A 22,409-nucleotide genomic window follows, 5' to 3' on the forward strand; every position below is an offset into this window, starting at 1 on the left:
AACAAAAGTGAGATTATATTTAAAAACTTTGATAATCTTCAGCCAAATGTTCCCTTCATCCATGGAGCTACTTATACATATTGTAATATAATTAATTTGTTGTTGCAAACCTTTTTAGAGAAGCAGCTACTCTATGTCTTACTAGCGGGTACAACCCTATTGGCACTTTAGGTGAAGGGGGGGGGGGGGGGGGGTTGGAGATGAATTCGACAACTCACTTTCAAATTTTAGTTTTTTTTTAAATAATGTTTTTTTTCTATGGACGATTTCTCTTGGGAGGGTGGTGGTACCCTCATACAAAATAGTTATAAACCTTCCCAGGACCAATGAGAAGATATGTTGTGAAGGAGAGCGAGATCCATTGGTACAGACAGACAAACACACAGACAGATATCCTTTTACTTTATTATAAGGATTAACATATGTCAATTACCACAGAGTTTCTACATTTGCCATAAAAAAAAAGATATTTAATTACATTTACACCCATTCACTTATTTTGAAAGGTATAATTATTGAAATATTTTTTCTAATCTAATAGGGACAAACTACCATATTTTGTGTTATTTGATTCTTTTTTATTTTTCAGACAAAATGAAATGAATTTGTGTTTCTTGAAGATTTTAGATGCAGTGTTAACAATGGATTTTTTTCTAACAGGTACTTTTTGATTTGATGTATCTAGGATTAAAATTCTGACCGCATAGGGGATAGTTTATAACCCCCTGGGATGCCAAAGACCTTCTAGCCCCTTCAATATATGTTAGTATTTGAACGTGAAGTTTGTTTCCTATTTTCAAAGAAATCCTAGATCTAATTTCATAAGTATTTTATTTTCTAATGTTAGTGTATCCTATATTAATGAAATCCTTTATATAACATCAAAAATATTTTGCTCTCAAATATTAGTATATTACCATGACTATTATATGCTATATCTAAAAAAATCCTAGATCTAATAACGTAATGTATTTAACTATAAAAATAATATATTCAGGAAATCCTTGACCTAATATAATAAATATCTTTTTTTAGAATGTTAGTATATCACAATGAAGAGTATATCCTATTTCACAAGAGATCCTGGATCTAAACCTTAAAAGATGTTGTTCAATTTAATCATTTTTGAGCTGTTTTGCTACAGGTAAACTTAATTTGCTAAACTGGACAAATAAGTCAATAATTTACATTAAATAATTAAGCTATAATTTTTTGTTATTAGGAAACTACTTTTTCAATTAATTTTAGATTTTTGTATCCTGTTGTATGTGTGACTTCAAGGGTCACCAAATAGTTTTTTTTCTGTTTTTATGTTTCTGTGTTGCTTACAACATATTTTTTTGCAAACAAGCAAAGATTGTAAGATATAACCTAGTTACCTAATTATAAAATTATTCTTTTTCCAGCCTTGGCAATGAGTTGCCAGATTTTGGGCAGAAACTTGGAAGAATCCTGGAGCAAGACCTGGACCTGCCAAGTATAGACATCCTCCAGCAGCAAGAAGAGGAGCTACACAAGCTACCTGACCAGGCTGACCAGCTGCTTCACCTGCCCACAAGTTCCGCCGCTCCCCCGCCGATAGATGATTCGTCAGAGTATTTGACGGACGAAATGATAGAAGAGCTGGAGGCGGCGGCGGATTATGGCAGCGGTTGGTTTGCAAAGGAGGATGATGGGTTTGTGCCGCATCCCACTGTGGGGGAAGATGAATGGACAATGGCCACTTCTGAGTCTACCAGGGTAAGCAAACACTTATATGAAGTAATATGATGTCTATCTGTCTCTGTCTAATTTTATAATAATTTTGGCAAGTAGAAGATAAATAACAATTTTTGACATGCAATTTTTCTTAAATATATACAAAAACCTATGTAATTAATTTAAAATTACAAAACAAAATAATTTATTCTTGAAACATATCTACATGCAAAAACTATAGATTTAAATATTTCAGTTTTAAAATTGTATGTTTGCTATTCCAACATCTAAAGATTGCATTTTGGTTTGAGGTTTATGTTTGTTCTAACGTTTGTTTTACCCACTTCCTTATTTTATGGTCTGCCCTTGTTTGTCATTTAGTCATACTTAATTTTGTAAAAATATAATACATCCTTTTAAGCAAAAGTGCAGAAGATTGGACATTATTTAATATCTAAAAATTTTTTAAGCGAAGCTTTTCTATAATTAGGGTCGGTCCGTACGTCACGGACAGTTAGTTTATTTTGTTAATTTAAGGTTTGAATTATCCTATCAATTCCAAACTTGCATGGTGATTCCTGTAGTAGTTGGGTACGATTTAGAAAGCGTAGCAACTCTATAATCGTTACCAGAATGTCCGTACGCCCATTTTAAACATGTTGATTTTTAACTTTTTTGACAACAAATTTTTTGTTGTTGATAAAACTAACCGATTGATCTGATTTTTGGAATACTGATTCCTAGGACAACAAAGTACATTGTCATAAGCGAGGCATCTCTATAATCAAGTCCTTAAAATCTTAGTATGTCCTAAAACAATATCCTGTATTTAAGCAGTTTTTCAACAAATTTACTTATAATTTGTTTTGATTGTATACATTTATATTCTGATTATTCAGTTCTGACACTCTACAAGTGTTAATGTTCGTTTGTCCTACCATTTCAAAGCTTCGCTTTTATGAATGTTGTCATCCTTGTTTCAAATGTGTATAAAAGATTTTTTTATGCTACAAAGTCTGTTTAATTAATAATCTTGAAATCGTGAATAGCTAACGAACAAAGTTATTTTTATGGAAGATATTCTGTGGTTTTAAAAAAGGAGAAGAAAAAATGGAAAAAAATGTATAGGAAATCACGAAACCCTTTTTTTAAAGAAAATATGTCTTTTCTAGCTTGACCGACAGACCTATGGACCAAAAAATATTAATCTGGAAGAGTCTTTGGAGGGGTATGTTAATCAAAAAGATCAGCAGTCAATCTTAAATAGCAGCCATTTGCCTAATTTAGTGTGTTTATTTGAATATTGTTAAGAAGCAAACATAAAAACAATAGGTATTATTTTTATTTTAAAACGAGAAACTTATTATTTTAGCAAGAAATATGGAGTAGACCTTCATCATCAAGACCTGCGACAGTCAGAAGAGCAGAGGATTTAGTTGTGGAACAATTTAAAGAGGTTATTAAGTTTTTTTTCTAAAATGAATTATTCCTCTAGCCTTTAGGGGGCCTTGTTTTAGATGTCGAAATTGTCCAACCTTTATTTTGTTGTTGGTTGGGGTGGGGAGGGGGGGGGGGTCAATCTATCTAATTTAATCTCAAAATTTAGGGGTTGATTATAATTTATAAGGGAAGAGGCACCCCTTTACCACCTACCATTGGATGGTTTATTTGATTTTCCGAAACCTCCTCCTTTTCCCTAGGTGCTAAGGGCAAAGCAGTTTGCATCTTTAAAAGGGAAAATTTATTCCAGTTAAACCAAATATGCACTATCTATACAATAAAATTAAATAAATATTAAACATAAGAACATATATGGGACATATGTGCACAAAGGACCGGCGAATTCAGTGTCCGATTTTGTACAGAGCATACTTTGTACATATGATTTTCTCAAAACTTACAAATATTTTTCAAAAGGTGTATTCACTAAAATGCTTGAAAACATAGGGATTTTAAAAAGATAATAATAAATCTTATTGGCAATTTTTCTTGTAACCTTTTAAACCTGTAAAGAATCTCGGTCTACTGGGTATTTTCACCCTGTGCACGTACAAATAATGAACGTACTTTTAGTTCATGCCTTGTGAATTTGTGTGCGAGTTATTAATTCCATGTGAATATCAACATATTAATTTCATTTGGTTCCTTTGAATATATACCAGCCACAATTTTACAGTATAATTCATATCTCGACTAATTTAATTTAATGTTGTTATATTTATGTGACGTGTAACCTTAGAAATATTTTTAATATGTTTTCTGATAGAAAACAATAGTAAATCTGTTAAAACTGTAGCAGTTAATTAAAAAGAGTTTGAAAATATGTGGTTTCCTAACTGCTTTTTGAATCAGTTGGTATATGATAAGACAATGTATGATAATTAGACGTATACTCTCAACAAATAACAAAATGACCCCACCCTTATAGGGTACCAGTATTATTTACAGATAATTTTCACTCTTTACCTGTTTTTTAAGCACTCAAAGTGTGTTCCATATAGTATGCTTCCCTTACTGTTATTTAAAACAAACTTATTCAAAACATCTTCACGCACCGTTTTGAGTGAAATTAAAAGGTTCTCTTTTTTGCATATTTTTGTAAACCATAAAATAAATTTATTACGATAAGTATGTAGGCTCTCGAGTTTGAGTTTGGACCAAACCACGTTAAACTAGAGACGTTAAAAAATGTACCTATTGCTGCTATGTCAGCAAGTTACATCAATAGTAATAGTAGATAGAATGTCTTGGCCCATGAACAGGCGCATCTCATTACTGTGCAGAGTTAGAATTCCAGACAAAGGTAGTGCAATCAAATGGTTGGTCGTAATTAAAGATTTACGCCGCAATTATGCGACGGGGAGTATGTTTTAAGTAGCATGGAGAGGGGGCGACAACAAGCCTCTTAGATGTCAGATAATAATGTACAGACCTATACCCATCTAAGTGGCCATGGTAAAAAAGCAAAGTTGTTTGTGTGTTGGTGTGGGGGGGGGGTGTTTGTGTGTGTAAGTGTTAACTAGCTGCACTGCACAGTCATTGCATTTTCAAAACTGCTGATGTGATAAAAGTTTCCTTTCAACTTTAAATGGAAAAGTAAAAAAAAACTTTGACACAGTTGATTTTTTTCATTTCACACTTTAATTTCATGTGCTAATTATTGCCAATGAATGCTAGGAAAGATCTTCGAGATCTCGCTTGATCAAATTTTTATATATTTTGGGGCTACAATTAGAAGACTTACAAAATATTGATTTCAAATTTCTTTAAAGGGGACAGAAAGGTTACAATTCAAATCCATGGGATATTTAATAATTTTGATTTTTCTGAAGTTAATCTACCATTCAATGAATTTGATAATCGTTGGCGTATAAAAATCATGCACTCATTTAGTGTGCTAAAATAATGTCAATTTTATAGTAGCAAAACCACTCTGCAAACAACCTTAGTATATCACATCTCTAAGATCCTAGGATAAACACAGGAGTGACAAACGTCGGAGTTGACACTTTACCGAACCTAACCTATTTTAAACCATTTTATAGGATTTTGAAATGTCTAATCACTTTGGGAGGCTTATTTGTAAATTGATATCTTAACCTAACCTAACTGTATAGAAATACCTAGTTAACTTATTATTTTATACACTCCAGCGTTTGACTACACCGATATTTGTCACTGATTTATTGCCCGACATTAGTGGATATTGTTTTTTTACTGGCGGCACATAAACCTGCGGATTGACAATTATTTGGCAAAAAGCTGCTACTTTTTAAGGAGAAAACTGTTTTGGATTTAGATTGAGATTCGGCTTCTTTCCCTTAATAATAAAATCTATCGGTAAAATCTTATGTAAAACCCCAAGAAAATTTAGTAAACGATGACCTTTGTATTTATATTTGTATTGACTTTTAAATGACTGAAAAGTAGCTGCTTTACCAAAAAAATGCAGTTTATAATTAATAATTGATCCATGAAACCAAGGAATATAAAACTGCTGACATATATATACAAAAATATAAAGTATAAAGAACAGGGGTGCAGGGATATGATCTAAGTGGATGGTTGATAACTTAGAGCAATGGATATATTATCCCTTGGATCTTACTACAGATTTTTTGTTCTCTAAATAAATTGGTATTTGAAGCGGGCTAAATACGATTCCACATTTTCACCCCCTTTACCCCATCCCCTCGCCTCCTATTGGATAAGCGAATTGGCCAATAAACCAGTACCATGCTAGCAATTAAAATCGATGACAATTTTTCCCTTGTCGTTATATCCACTTATATTCTACATCCATTTTTAGAGCCAATGTGAGCCGAGGCATTCTCTTTAAACTCACTTTAAATATCATATGTCTGGCAAAGCAGTAGATGTTCTTTAGTTTTGACGTAGCACCCCGCCTCCCCTTGAGATTTGGAGGCTAAGTGATATTGCTGTAGGTGCCATATCACCCTTTGAATATCAAGGATTCTGGGGGATAAGATAATGGACAATAATGTGATATACACTAAGATATATAAGTTTTCCGGAATTTTAAAGTTAGGGGGAGATTTGAAATCTGCATCAAATTTTGAGGATTTTTTATAAAATTCGTTTTTTCTATAATTCTTTATCTAAAAGCGGAAATGCAATTTAAGTTAATTAATTTTGGCATCTGTGATTGGTTGATTTAAAAAATCTGCGCTCTGATTGGATAGCGTACATCATTCAACCAATTAGAGCACAGGTAGTTTAAAATCCACCTGTCCTATTGGTCAAAATTAATTAACTTAAAATGCATTTCCGCTTTTAGATAAAGAATTATACAAAAAACGAATTTTATAAAAAATCCTTAAAATTTGATGCACATTTCAAATCTCCCCCTAACATTAAAATTCCTTAAAACTTATATATCTTAATATACACCCAGATAAATGAAATTACTGCATATATTGGTGGGAAAGTCTGGACACTACTAGTTTGTACTAGTGGTAATACAAGTTTCTAAAGTTTTTAAGCTAACGAATAAGAGGATCTGCTTATAAAACTTTGGGTACCTACTGGTGTAATTAACAATCCCATGTCCCCTCCCTCCCTGTTAAATATGCACAGTTGGTTAACATTTTAAACTGAAAAATTGTGGCAAAAGTATAATACATAATAATTGTGGTTTTTACGCGCACAGAGTGTTCTAAAAAAGCTCGGATTACCTCACTATGTCTACTATGTCTGTAAAAGGATCATCGAAAATTCATATGTTGCTTGTTAATAAGATCTTTATATTTTAAGTTTATATTTTTTCGGTGAAGTATTTCTATAATTAGGGTCGGCCTGTAGGTCCTCCGTAACGGATAGGCGATATCGTAAATTTAGGCATGTTAGAATGGTCCAATCAATATCAAATTTGGCGTTATCCTCTTAGAATTTTTTTTTCAATTTTGAAAATTTGAGTACCCCCCACCCCCCTCCCGACAACGACGAACAAATATTTTAGATTAGGTTAGGTTTTAGGCTAGAGTTCATAGTTCGCAGTCGGGGGGGGGGGGAGGGGAGAGGGGTTACTCAAATTTTCAAAATTGATTGTTTACGATCTTGTTACTTAACATTTAACTTTTATATATATATTTTAATTATTTTGCATCCAATTAAAAAATACGTTTGCACTAAATTAAAATTAGAATCGGATTAAAGATACAAGGATGACAACAATCATAAAAATTATATTGATGTTTGTCTTTCTGTCTTAACCGCTATACTGATTGGATTCTTTTTTAGACATCAAATCCTTTCTTAAAATACCACGGCTTTATGCTTTACAGGGGTGGCACACACCATACTAGAATATAATGGCTTCTCAACCCTAAAACTTTTTACTTTATACCGAATTATTTTCTTAGTTAGAAATTTAAAGGCCTCTAAATTTAATCAAAGCCATGTGACATGTGAAAAGATTTGCTTTTGTAAATCTAATGTTAAATAAGGTTTTCATTTTTTAAATGATTGTTTTTTAAACACAAAATGTCACTTTTAGATTAATTATAATAGTGAATCTTCGTTAAATCAGTTTATGGTTTTATGACGTGTTCTTTATCTTTATAAGTTAAAGTCCTTGCAGATATTTTTTTGCAACAAAAAACATTTTTCATAATTATTTCATTATTCAATCATTTTATTATTTATTTCTATGCAGGCTTTTCTACAAAGGCTAGGAATATGAAAAATATCGACTTCACTGGTTTTTTCAGTGTATTTTAAAAATAAGGGGGAGGGGGGATGTTGGGTTTCAATGCAACAAAGGGAAAGCACCAAAATGTAAAAGTCAATTTTTATCACTTGTTTCATAACTAGGTATATAAAAAAATGAAGCTAGCTAAGACAGAGTCTTTTGCATTTTTAATTAACCATTAACAACACTTAACTATTTTGCCTTGGTAGAGTTTTAGTCTATAGCCTAAAGGAACTATGTTTCAGCAAAAAAAAAGCTTATAACCATATTTTTGCATATATTAAGATTCCCTGTAAAGCACAACCTATTATTCTATCCATTTTTAAAGTCTTTTACTTTAAATTAATACTTAAATTTTTTAGGTTCCTAGGCTTTCGCAAGGAGCAAGATTACAAAGAGTAAATGGACCAAGAGGCGAACTGCAGCCTCAAAGACAAAGGGCAACTGAACAAAGAGTGGGACAGACACGAGCTGAGCAGCAAGGTGACCGCAAGCGACAGAGAGCCTCGGCCTCTTCAGTTGAAGAGGAGGAGGGGGAGAAATTTGAGACAGCAGAGACTAAGGATAAAACATTAAAGAGATCCATATTGGTAAGTTAAAAAAAAAACAATTTTGCACTCTCATATTACCAACATACAGTATAACATTCTTTTCTATAATGCTAGTGGCTACACCCATTAGGGGCTCTTGAGTGGACCATCTGCTTTTTGGCAGGTTGGAATTATTTCTAGATGTGATTTCTTCAAAATAAAACTTTCCTGTACCTTTAAGAATCTTCATTGAACAGGAGAACCATATCCTTTGCTAAAGACAGGCCCAAAGACATCTTGTTATTCTAAGAGGATTGCAATAACAGCATGCTTTTGAACCAAAAAATCATAAAAAGAAAATACAATTTAACTAAATTTTAACTAATTATTTTGTACTGTTTTAGGATACTAATTATGGTGGTTATGCTTCGACAATTGGGTATGAGTACGGAGATTTGGAGATAGAACCAAGAGATTTTAGTTCTTATGGAAGTGCTGTTGAAGTTCATGATGTAAGTTTTTCTATTATTGTATCTGTCCTTCTGTCTGTAATCTTCCTCTATTTCAGGTGCTGTAAATTTCGTGATGTAAGTCTGTCCTATTTTCTGTCTCTTTTTAATTCTGTCTTTACTTACTCCTGTCCGACAGTCTGTCTGTCATTCATTCTCTCTGTCTTTCCATTTGTCTGTACTTCCTTATGCCTGTCTTTTCTTGTGTAATTCATTGTCTGTCCTTCCTTCTGTCTGTCACTTCTTTTGTTTCTCTTTCCTCTTGTCTGTCCTTTTTATTTGTATATCTTTCCTCTGTATATTCTTTCTTCCATTTGTATGTCCTTCTTTCTGTCTGTCTTTCCTTCTATCTGTCCTTCCTTCTGTATATCTCTCATCCTGTCAGTCCTCCCTTCAGTCTCTCCTTTCTTCTGTCTCTACTTCACTCTGTCTGTACTTACTTTCGTCTGTCGTTCATTCTGGTTATCTCCCCTTCTGTCTGTCATTTATTCTGTCTGTACTTTCATTCTGTCTGGCCTTCCTTCTGTCTGTTCTTCCTTTTGACTGCCTGTCCTTTCTTCTGTATGTCATTCCTTCTGTCTGTCATTCCTTCTGTCTGTCCTTTATTCTGTCTGTACTTCCTTCTGTCAGTCCTTTCTTCTGTTTGTACTTCTTTCTGTCTGTCCTTCCTTTTATCTATCCTTCCTTCTGTATATCTCTCATCCTGTCAGTCATCCCTTCAGTCTCTCATTTCTTCTGTCTCTACTTTACTCTGTCTGTACTTACTTCTGTCTGTCGTTCATTCTGGTTATCTCCCCTTCTGTCTGTCCTTTATTCTGTTTGTACTTCCTTCTGTCAGTCCTTTATTCTGTTTTTACTTCTTTCTGTCTGTCCTTCCTTCTATCTGTCCTTGCTTCAAAATTTCTCTCCTTCTGTCTGTTTTCCCTTTATTCTCTCCTATCTTCTGTCTCTACTTCACTCTGTCTATACTTTTTTCTGTCTGTCCTTTATTCTGTCTGTACTTCCTTCTTTCTGCCATTCCTTCTGTCTGTTCTTCCTTCTGTCTCTCCATCCTTCTACCTGTTCTTCTGTTTGTATTGCTGCTCCTATAGTTATAACTCCATGCAGGAAATTCAGAAGGCAAATTTCAAGAATTGAATGCAATTTTAGAAAATATTTTTAACTGTCTATTTATTTAGGTGAGCGGCTACGGAGGGGGAGGGAGTGGTTATGGAGGTGGAGGAAGTGGGGGTGGTTATGGAGCCTACAGTGGGGGTGGGGGGCACGGTGGCGGGGGGTACGAAGATTCAGGACATAAGGTAGTAAGTACCTGAACCATTGCCGACAGACTGACAGATTATGTTATAAAAGCACATCTTTATTAAATAAAATATGTCCATCCATTAACATATCAAATAATTAACTATATCTTCCTTGTAAATTATTAGTTTTAAGATCAAAACCCACGAACAACAACTAGAAATGGACCAAATTAAATGAGCTAATTTATTGAGAAATCAATAATTGGCTAAGAATTGACTTTTTTTGCCCAGAAATTGTATTTGCTCATAATAGTTACTTTTGATTGGCAAAAAAAGTTAATGCCAATGATAAGCCTCTCCTGAAATGAAGTTTTCAAAATTGTAAATTATTGGTCATGTATTTGTCTTTTGACTAAAACTAATAACAATTAATTAGTAAAATGTCATAATTTGATAATTTCGAGTTATTTTAAGTGTTACCGTTTGCAACCTTTTTAAAAGGCCATTTATTAAATCACATTTATCTTACGTCGTTGAGCATAAATTGGTTTGTCATTTCCCCTTTATAATAAAAAGATTGACACTCTAAAAAAACATCAAAATTTAAGATTTTTAAGACTTTTTTTCAAAGTGTTAAAGTAAAGTTACTCTATAAGTATGTTTTGACATTTGTTAACAGAAAGCTCTAATTTGTGCAACATTAATGAACTAAAACTTTTAACTTTTACGCACAGAGAAACCTGTGACTGTACCGAAACACGTAGCGCATCTGCTTTTCGTTGGGGAGGGGATTGGTTGTAATAATGAAGTAGCCGTTCTGTTATATAGTTTGTAAAGAAATAAATTTTTCTCAAAGGCTGTTTAGAGATTTTTTTACATTTTTTTTCTTTTTTATAGTTTGGTAATTGTTAACACGGAAGAGGCTACGAAGTGTAACATTTGACATAAGGAGACAATGATTTCACACTTTTTCATATTAATTGTTTTTTAAGGGTTTACTTTGCGGCGCTTGGGCGATTTTATAATTGTTTTTTTGTTGTCAAAGATAAATAAGGATATTATTTTTAAGTTATAATATTAAATTTTATATTTGTGTAAACGTTATGAATCAATTTTAAAGAAAGAAAAACAGTCGATAATTAGATAATAAGATTAAAGACAGGGAAAAGACAATGGGCAATAAATTGATTAACATAAGTATCTCTTAAATTTATAGTTAGAAATTTTGGACACTACTAGCTTTAACCAACCAATCCAGATTCGACAAAAGCCAAATCCTTTCAAAACCCTCATTTTATCCCCCTTCAAATATATAAAAAGCTTGGGCGTCCTTGCATCATACAACAATATTTTCTTTGAAAACAGAATGCAATCAGATCTTGTGCTTTTGAAAAAAAGGCAGTTAGAGACAACCCAAAAATGTTATAGATATTGTTTCCTAAAATTAGATTATTTTTTACACTTTCAGATTCAGCCCAGAAAGCCGGGACCCTTTGGACCCCCAACTCCAAATTTTAAATGTGAAAAATCCAGTGAAACTCTATACGTTACTGAAACAAGGTATGTATAATGTAAATTTTTTGTAGCGACCTTACCATTCGACCTTATCCGCGTCTCTCGTTTTAATGATTGTAACACTTTTGGGCCTTTTTTAACTTCTTTCAAAAAAAATATTCAGACTCAATAATCTATCTAATTTACAATGGAATTTCTTGCAGACGAATTTTTTGAATCATGGAAAGAAAACGAAATTGCTGGTTTCGTCGCATTTTCACAGTAGCTTTTGAAAGGTTATTTCAGGTAAGGTTAGGTTAGGTAAGTGTCAATGATTGCCCGGCAGGGTTAGAGCCCCCCACAGGGCTAGAAATAGGAGTAAAGCTACTGTGAAAATACGACGAAACCCCGTAACTTCGTTTTCTTTCCATGATTCGAAATTTTATTTATATTTCTAGCTTACATATTATATTTATGGACGAAAAAAAATTAAAATAATACATAGATCCTACTCTGTTGTCCTACCCCTATTTGTCTAACTGATTGATTATCTGAATATACTATAATTATTTCTATTGCTTTAGGCTGCTAAGTAATTAATGATTTATCTTTATTTAGATGGACATTTGACAAGAAATGTTTTACAATTTACAAAGTACAATGCAATGAAGGCTATGATACGGGAAAGGTAATTTTTATATTTGCTACTCTATATCATTAATATTCGGCTGTTTTGAAGAGGGTTAGACCTACATTAAATGCCTCAAAAATATCTTAAAACCAATTCAGCACAAATATAAAAAAATGTATAACTATTTTCGAGATCTTAGTGGACAAGAAACAAGTTTGCTTCAAAATAGCATTGCTCTAATTTGTGAATCATTTATAACTCTGCAATTAATCCAGCACAATAAAAAGAAATAATTAGCCAACTAGCAGCTTTAGAACAAACAATAGACCTGTTATTAAGTTTGTAAAATAATTTAATACATTTAGAAGCGTAGCTACTCTATAATTAAAGCTCCCCTATTCTGTCAACGTTAATAGTATAATAAGCTTAGTGGTGGAAAACAAATGTATTATTTGTAATAACTTTGATGTGAAGGAATATTTTTGGCCAGAGGGCTAAGAGAATTCTAGGTTAGGTTTGGTTAAGTAAAGGTTAGAATAGACAATACCCCGTAAGGATAGAGCCCCGCAGGGTTACAGCCTCCCATAAGGGATAGTTATAAATTGTTTGTAAATAAAAAATAAATGGAAGGGGGGTTGGGGTCAAACAATAGTTTAGAGTGAAAATTTTATTTCATGTAGAATAGTCCAAATAAACCATTTAAATATTAGCTCAATCTGATTTTTAATCTTCATGGTCAATCTTGTTATTGCTGCGCTACTTATGAATATAATTGTTCTCGTTTGTATAAGAAAAGATTTAATTATGTATACAAGCAAAAATAAATATTTCAATTCCCAAGAATATAGGAAGAAGCAAATCTATGTAAAAAAAATTCTGTTAAAATAGATTTAATTAGTTTATATTAATTTCATAATAGATATGGAATATACGTGGATATTATGTCAGGGGTTTTCAGTTTGGTTTGCTAACATGGACATCACTTAAAGTTCAGTCCGTTCATTCAGTAGAAGGGAAGGGGTTGGGGTAAAGGGGGTGGATAGAATGGGTCGTATTTTTAGCCGCCTACAAGTCTAACTTTATTAGAGTTCAAGATAATCTGGTGTAAGATCCAAGTAAAAATAAATTTATTATTTTTCTAGTGTGATCATAACAGACATGCAGGTTAGTATGAACTAATTTACATGTTATCTACTTTGACATTAAGTTCAAAATAAGCCTTAAAAGCAATATATTTGTACATGTGCTGTAATACAAAGCCTTTAAACAAACAACCTTTATACATATGTATGAAAGTCTTAATTAGGTTTGGAATTCTTTTAACTTCACTCGTCTAACATAGCAGCAGCCCAAACCATTTTTAACATCTTCGTAAATATCATAATTTGAGCCATGCCGCCTGTCCAACATATTACATGTTCCTTTCCTCCTGTTTGAATAACATATGCTCCTATTTTGTATATTATGTCCTCAAGCTAATATTATATTTGAATAATAATGTCCATAAGTAGCGCAGCTATGAAAAGCTATCAAATATTCTAAATAAAAAAAACAGTATAAAAACAAAAATAACTAATAATGCATGCAAGTTTTGTAAATGCAAGTAATGAATATCTAAGGACCAGGAAAAGAGGTGAGGTGATCTTCATTATTTTCTTAACTCAAGAGAGAAGTAACACATCCCTACAACCAATTAAATTTAAAAGTATAGTAAAGTTATAATACAAATTGTTTTCATTGATTTTCGCATCCTTGCAATAAGAAACCTATATCAACTCAATTCTAGCAATAATGGAATGTTCAGTTCATAGTATATTGCTGAAGAAATTTAATTTTTGTAACATAGAGTTGACACTAATGTTGGTTATTGTTTTAGCCTCCTTTCAAATTATAACCAACTAGATGAAAAGAAGTATTTAAAAATATCTTTAAAAGGCTAGCAGGACATAATGAAGTTGTCAATCCTTAAATAAAAGTAATTTGATGTTTATCTGTCCGTATGTAGTTTAATATCTCTCTAACCTCTGAACTGTTATGGTTCTCCTCTACAGTAATGCTTCTTCTAGGTCCAGAGAGATCCATCCCAAGATAAATCGTTTAAGAAAAAAATAAAAAACTAAAATTTAAAATATAGGGTCTAAATTCGAAAATTTTCTTACATAGTAAATGAATAATACTTTATGAATCGACGAAGATAAGCCAAAATTTGATATTTGTAGAACCTCTCTTTGAATACATGTATTATGAACATGAGTATAATTTATTTTGACAATTAGAACAATTATGTTACAAGACCTTATGTGCCAAAACCTTAGGCTTATTTATATGTCAGTAATTTTCTTATAATAGGGTAATAATCATCTAAAGTTTAGGTTCCAGAAAAAAAATAAAAAAAGTTTATTGTAAAATGATTGCTAAATTAATCCAGAGGTGGATTCTTAAACAAAATTTGCCCCACTAATCGCTTAGTGGGGCAAAATTGTTTTCGTGATAAATCCTAAGCGATTAGTGAGGCAAACTTTTTTTAAGAATCCACCTCAGATATCTCATTGAATCCAAAATTTGCATTTTTATTGTTGGCAGTAAAACTTGTATTTAAACAAAAGGTTGACTATCAATTTTTAAAAATACATGCGAATTCCCTTTCTTTTATAAACAGATTTTTTATTATACGCAATTTATGAAGAAAGAAAAAAATTAACAAAAAGACCATTTTTCATATGCAACAGTTACTTGCTAAGATTGCATAAAGGGAAACTATAATACTTGGCTTTCCATATAGTTCTTAATGACATAATCATTACTGAAAGAATAATGTATGTTTTTTATTTAAACAGTGAGTTTATAAAATACAAGCGGAAAATTTAGATTTAAAAAAATCGGAAAATTTGTTTTGTGACTAAAAATACTACTGAATTGTTCTTCAAGCAATAATATTTCAAAATGTATTACAAAATTACAAAATAATAAAGTACCAGTGTGCTTTTTTCGTTTTAAGTTGTTTTATAATAAAAGGACGACACTTACCAGAAGTTGTGCTCTAAATTTTCCATTATTCCAAATTTAAAACTGCATATTACAATTACAACCAAACAATAGAATGCAAGCATGTTTTTTATCCTCTTCCTCTTTTAATTACAGGGAAGCTTTGCTGTTGAAAAACTGAAACTCACTAAATTACTAAATTATGCTATTTATATGCCAAAATTCTCACTAAAACGAATAATACTTAACAAAATATAATGCAAGCTATGTTTAAAAAGCGAAGCTTTTCTATAATTAGGATCGGTCCGTCCGTCCGTGACGGATAGCTTTTTTCCGTCAATTTAGACATGTTAGAATTGTCCTATCGATTTCAAACTTTGCACGGTGATTCCTTTAGTAGTAAGGTACGATTTAGAAACTCTATAATCATTACCAGAATGTCCGTACGTCCATTTTTTAATAACAAATTGTTATGTGATCTAATAATCCGATTGATCTAATTTTTGGTATGATGATTCCTGGGACAACAGAGTGTAATTTTATAAGCGAAGCAACTCTATAATCAAGTCCTAAAAATGTAAGTATGTCCATAAACATTATCCTGTATCAAGCAGTTTTTCAACAAATTTACTTACAATTTTGCTTTGACTCTTATACATTTATATTTTGTTTATTCAGTTCTGACACTATACAAGTGTTAAGGTCCGTTTGTCCTACCGTTTCAGTGCTTCGTTTTTATGGATGTTGTCATCCTTGTTTTTAAATGGTTTTCTATTACGAAAGTTATAGAGAAGCTTTGTCTTTAAAAGCTACCAAACTATCTTTTATACAATTTAAATAACAAAATTCACACATATTAGAACCATTACCAAAATGCAATGCAACAAAGTTTTTTTTATTAGCGTAGCTAGTACTTAACTTACAATGCAATGTATGTCTATCCATCTTCTTGTAACGTTATTTACTGCAATGTTATTCATTCACCTATAATCAAGACGGTAGAAATGTTTTGTGTAAATCTACTTTATTTATTTTGAACTTCCGTTGGTCCGATTTTAAAAGGACAAACGCTCAGGTCTAATTTATATTTAACCAGAATTTGTAAGCCTCTCTACTACATTTGTCATCCTTGTTTACTACTCTTAGTAGTTTTTAAATGGGATTAAAAATGTAATAAAGGATGAAAGAACTTTACATTATTCAAAGAATATAAAGTTCTTTTTGTTGTTACTTATGATTTATAAAATTGAAAACTTCAGTTTAAAGGCCAGTAAAGAATATTAGATCAGAAAAAATCACAATTTGCATCTCTCAAGTCAGCTAAACTTAAAAGTTAAAAATTTAAACTTAAAAATTTCTTTCTTTGTTGAAAAATAATATGACAAAACACAATAAAATTAAAAATCTATAAAAATCAAAACAAATTTGAGTATATAAATGCATATTAGTTTTTATTTAAAAAAACGATTCTAGTTAAAAATGTTTTTTTTTAAATTTAACTATCAAATGCCTTAGTAAGGTCATGTGTGCAGAAATTATGGATCTTTTTAACAAAAACTATTATATATACTTAGTAAATAAAAATTAGATTATCAATACATTATTAAAGCGGTGTGGTTGGGAATTAGAGCAAACTTTTTTTTAGTAATTTGTAATAAGGTTATTATTGATTTCGACTAATTTTAGGGAATTGGATATCAGAAACATTGCAATGAGTTTACGGAAACCAGGTTAGATACTTTATTTGCCTGCCGAATAGTTGCTACCAATTGATATAGCTGTGATTTGATAAGTTTAATCTCAAATCTGGACTTTTCTATAACATTACCTTTTTAGCCATCAACAAAACAAAACAAGCATTACTCTTCATTAGCATGCTTTATAATTATAAGATTCTTTAAAGAAGCACTTTTAACAGTTATAAATCTATCTCAACCATAACATTTATAAATTAGTAACTACTGCTGCTTCATAACGAAATATATTTCAAAGAAAAAATCTTCATTATCAATCGCATCTGTAATAGAAAACAACAACATAAATAAATGGAAAAAAGCATGAAGAATTATACAAAAATAGTCAAAATGTTAAAGAAGATTTAGCCGTTTATCTTGAATAGAAGCCTAGATAATCATGTTTCCCCCATTCCGTTTCTTACGGACGTACAGTTAGAATTATAGAATATAATAGAATCAATACTAAAAATTTATAAAGTTTGGCTTTCCAAAGGATCTTGTTAGAATCTAATTAAGAAAATGTTATGTACAAATTACCATGAAACAATATTTAGGTGTAGAACAGTTTATGACACAAGTTCAGAGGAAAGGTGTTGGACTGTGTATAAGAAACAGGTAAAAATGAAAAACAAGGGTAATTTTTATTGAAATAGCGTATTAATCCTGATTGTTACTTGGATTTCGGACGGCTTCTGTTGTTGCCAGGATGGATGGTCAAATTTTTTACCCAAATTTGCTTTTTTTAAAGTCCAAAAATTGTTAGCTTTTCCTAGCACAACCATTTTATGGCAAATAAACCTTAAGATGGGGGGGTTGGGGGTTGTTTATAGAGCTCTTTACGCCGTATTTTGCCTACTTCTCGGAAAACATGCAAACACAAAACATGTTTTATTTATTAACCACTAAACCTTGATATATTCAAGTGTGAAATGGTGTAAGAAAAAAATATAATGAAATATATTTGGATTGAGCATATAAATATGAGTAATAATGACTCATTACGTGACATTTTAAGCATTTCACTGAAAACATGTTGCACTCACAAAACATGTTTTTATTTGATCACCAAACCTTGATATATTTTATAGTGTGAGATGGTATACGAGACTAAAGTAGACTGGGAGTATGAACAGAAGTGTACAACAAGCTATGAGAAGGAATGTCATGGATATGGTTATCATCAAGAATGTGAAGATGTAAGTATTGATTAGCCAAATCTTTAACCCTGCGGGGGACTTTATTGAAAGTACTTTGCTATAAAAATTCCTAATAAAACATATTTTATGCTCAAAAAAGTATAAGTTACACATATAACACAATATTTTCTAAGCAAGTGACTAAGAAATTCACGGATTTTTAGGTATTAGAGAATGTACGATATATGATGTATATCCCCAATGATGATCACAAAATTACACATTCTGTTGGTTAAAAGTTTGAACACTTCTAGTTTGCAACCAACCAATCACAATTTTTTTTAAATTACCCAAAATTTTTATCCAATTAGAAAAAAAATTTCCGCCAGTTACTCCTAATATTTTGTTGTAATTTAGGTGCCCAAAGAGCATTGTAAACAGGTACCTAAGAAGGTGGAGAAGCAGGTGCCCCGCACCAAGTGCAAGAAGGTTCCTGATAAGAGGTGCCAGGATTTCCCCATCAATGTGCCCAGAAAAGAATGCAAGGAGTTCCCGAAAACTGTTTGCACTCAGGTATAGAAATAGACATAATATTTCTAGAGGGTCCATCTAACCACTAGATTCGTCAAACTTAAAAAGAGATTTCATGATTAGTTATTCTAAATGCTACTATTTGTAGCTGACTCCAACTATTATCCTATTGGCTGATTTAGACAGTTTTTCTATAGATTATTTCTATTGGTATTTCATGATATTTCTAGTGGGACAGAAGAAGTAAGTTAATGAAAGATAAATAAATTAAAGAAGAAATATAATAGCATTGTATAGTTTTCCTATAAAACACAATTTGTTCAGCCCAACCACAGTGCGTATGAAGGTGCTTTGACTTTACTGTCAGAACCTAAATTGGGACATAGTGCATTTCATTACCCTAGGTTAGGTAACTTCATTTCACTTTTCAATACAATCTAAAATGTAGCCGTTTTTGAGAAAATTAGATTTGAAAATTTCAAGTTCAATTTTCATCCACTAGGAGTTACCGCATAATCTTGACAAAGATCATTTATTTGAAATTTAAACAACTTTGCTTTTATAAACTCTGTCATAAAACCTCTCTACATATGATTTATTTAAGGCTGAATTTCCGTGACCTTAGCAAAGCAACTGATAAAAATGGCCATGAATCAACTCACTTCAGGAGTAGTTTTATGAAGAAGTTTAAAAAAGCAAACTTGTTCCAAATTTTAAAAAAATAATCTTTGTTTTTCTTGATATGGTTATGTGATAATTCCTAGTGGGTGAAAATTGAACTTGAAATTTTCAAATCTAATTTTCTCAAAAACGGCTGCCTTTTAGATTTTATTAAAAAGTGAAATGAAGTTACCTAACCTAGGGAAATAAAATGCACTATGTCCCAATTTAGTTTCTGACACTAAAGTCAAAGCACCTTCGTATGCAGTGTGCCAACCATTTAAAAGACCCTAGTTTGGAGACACTTTGAGATTTGAAGATTAACAGATTTCATGACTTTCCTTAGATAGAAAGGTTAATGTAATTGTCTTGAAATATTTGACTGACCGTCCACTACCATTGGCTGTGTGTATAATAATGAATGAAAACTGTCGACCAGAATTATAGTCAGGATATGAATCTCTTTTCTTACTTTATCCTATTCTATTTTTTTTTCAAAACAGATTGCAAGGAGCTAGAGCGAAGCTTCTGTATTACTCTATTACTATATTTCTAATATTGCAGGATCCTGTGAATGTTCCTAAGAAAATCCCAAAGAAAACTTGTATCCAGATACCCAAAGAAATTTGTAATAAGGTACATTTATAAAATTATTATTTTTAAAATTTGCATGGTATTACGGATTATTCAACTCCTAGTCTCCAAATTTTGACAGATAGTCTACAGATATCATAAATTCAACAACATATATAATTTTTCTGTATATGATGTTAAAAATATTAAGCTGTTATTTTGTACAATTTTATTTGTTTGTAGCAATGGATGTAGTTGGATACAAGTGGATATTATGGCTTGGGAAAAAATTATGCAATTTAGTTTGCTAACATTTAACCCTTATATTATTCAGTTCGTTTATCCAGTAGGAGGGGAAAGGATGAGGTAGAGGTGGAAATCGTTATTTTGCCCGCTACAAGTTTCAATTTTTTTATTAGAGAATATGAAAATCTGCTGTAAGATCCAAGTGATAATACATATATGAAATAGAAAATTGTATAAAACATTCAGTATTACATAATCTTAAAGTGGAATTTAGAATATTGGAAAGACCCACAAATAGACCATTTTTATGATTAGTTGAACTTCTTCTTTTGTTTAGGTTCCCCGTCAGATTATTGAGGATGTTCCCAAGAAAGTTGGAAAGAAAGTTTGTACTAGCACAAAACCAACCTCTTCTTATGGTCATGAAGCTAGCTCTTACAGGTAATTTTATTCATGTCCCTACGCAGTTTCTCTCTAATATGGAAAGAAAGTTTGTACTAGCACAAAACCAACCTCTTCTTATGGTCATGAAGCTAGCTCTTACAGGTAATTTTATTCATGTCCCTACGTAGTTTCTCTCTGATATGGAAAGAAAGTTTGTACTAGCACGAAACCAACTTCTTATGGTCACGAAGCAGATATTACAGGTAATCAATTGTACAATGCATATACAACTGGCTTTTTATTGCACAATATTTGTCTGGAAGTCCTTACTTTAGGCATCTGACATCCAAAAAAAAAGATGTCTATTATTTTTTTAATTCCTAAATATATCTAAAACCATTTAGTGAGCCGCTAACTCCAACCTACTCCGCGTATGGAAGTAGCGACGACGGCTATTCAGCTCCGGTTGAAAGCTATTCTCCTCCAGCCAACAGCTACTCCTCGCCCTCCGACAGTTACTCAGCCCCGGCGCCTAGCTACTCCCCGCCAGCTCCCAGCTACTCGTCGCCTGCACAAGGCTACTCCCCGCCCTCCTCTAGCTACTCCAGCTACAATCAAGGCTACAAGAGGGAGGCCAAGTTTATAACGGCAGGTGTGGCGCCCAGTGATCATAACCTACATGCAAGTCAGAACACTGAACAGCCGGCAGCGGCTAGCTAAGTAATATTTAATCTATGCTCTAGTGCAATTAGACTTCTCTTAGTGTGCAATATAATATAGTTATTCCGGGGAGGGAGAGGATAATGGCGTTTAACTTAATCTGTATCCCTTACTATACCCATCCACTGAATTAAAAGCTGCGAAGGGTAGAGTTGAATGTGGAGTTTGTGATAAATTTATCCTCCATTGTCCTATCCCTGTATCCCTGAGTTATATAAAGACATGAATTAATGCAATTCTTTTACGATGGAAATATTTCTTTCGAGGCCATATGTGATAATTTTTGTGAAGCAGTTTTTTTTTTATTATTATGATATAATTATTCATATATATATTTTTAGTTGTCTATGTTTTTCAGTCTAAAGACAAGGTTATTGCACCTGAATAAAATATCTGTTTTGCGTTCAACTTTTCTGCCAACCAAAAAGTTACATATATTATGCATTTTTTTAATGTTTTGCAATTAAAATACTCCTTGTGCAGAAATAGCTTTTTCTTTGAGTGAATAATCTTTGTCAACTCTTTTATTTTTATTGTACTTTTCTAATAATTTCTCTTCTAGATCACATTACGCCCCCCCCCCCCCTTCTAAAATTGCCCTACTTTTAATCCTAGTAATATCCACCTCGAGAACGTGAAACTCTCGGGGCGCCCTTCTATAACCTAACCTAAAAAATATTTTTTTTAAATCTACAGTTTTGTAGAAAAAGCCTTATTTAATATACATTTTACATACATATAACTGTCTTTTTAAATGTTTAAAACTAATAGAGAATAATAGTTATTTAATTAAACAATTGTTTCATAAATTAATGATAAACAGGGTGCGCAACATGAATTGTCCCGGATTTTGATATTTTACACTATGCTTTTAAACAATATTCAAATTTAAGTTTTATGGAATACCTCTCTTCATTGAAACTGAATCCATATGCTTAGAAATTTAAAGCTTTTATTTTTTAATTTGAATTCAGAGACAATTCATATTTCGCACCCTGTATATATTTTAACTTTTTTAGAATAGAAAAATATTTAGATTGTTTTAGAATAATTATAGATTGATATTCTTTTATTTTGTTTATTCAAGTACTTATCAATGCAGAAGATAATATTAAATTTAAGCT

At 31.8% G+C, this 22,409-nt stretch overlaps 1 protein-coding gene across 1 annotated transcript; it reads left to right on the plus strand.

The window, feature by feature from the left end:
* Nucleotides 1–587: 587 nt before the first annotated feature.
* On the plus strand, nucleotides 588–21,625 carry LOC145323051 (uncharacterized). The gene is made up of 16 exons (XM_080165437.1): nucleotides 588–660; nucleotides 1,036–1,144; nucleotides 1,407–1,740; nucleotides 3,071–3,154; nucleotides 8,272–8,499; nucleotides 8,844–8,951; nucleotides 10,127–10,246; nucleotides 11,658–11,749; nucleotides 12,302–12,371; nucleotides 16,986–17,029; nucleotides 17,590–17,650; nucleotides 18,124–18,231; nucleotides 18,589–18,744; nucleotides 19,927–19,998; nucleotides 20,519–20,622; nucleotides 20,970–21,625. Exons 2-16 carry the CDS (start codon nucleotides 1,104–1,106, stop codon nucleotides 21,283–21,285), a joined length of 1,938 nt encoding a protein of 645 aa, XP_080021563.1. The 5' UTR covers nucleotides 588–660; nucleotides 1,036–1,103; the 3' UTR covers nucleotides 21,286–21,625.
* The last annotated feature ends 784 nt before the right edge of the window (nucleotides 21,626–22,409 follow it).

Source organism: Acartia tonsa, chromosome 6 (genome assembly GCF_053477335.1).
Source record: "Acartia tonsa isolate MP-2025a chromosome 6, ASM5347733v1, whole genome shotgun sequence".
Classification (NCBI taxonomy): domain Eukaryota; kingdom Metazoa; phylum Arthropoda; class Copepoda; order Calanoida; family Acartiidae; genus Acartia; species Acartia tonsa.

Coding starts and splice junctions, on each gene's coding strand:
- LOC145323051 (XM_080165437.1), top strand. CDS start 1,104: ATGTTGTTCAATTTAATCATTTTTGAGCTGTTTTGCTACAG. Junction 17,030..17,589: donor AATGAGTTTACGGAAACCAG/GTTAGATACTTT, acceptor AACAATATTTAG/GTGTAGAACAGTTTATGACA. Junction 20,623..20,969: donor CATGAAGCTAGCTCTTACAG/GTAATTTTATTC, acceptor AAAACCATTTAG/TGAGCCGCTAACTCCAACCT.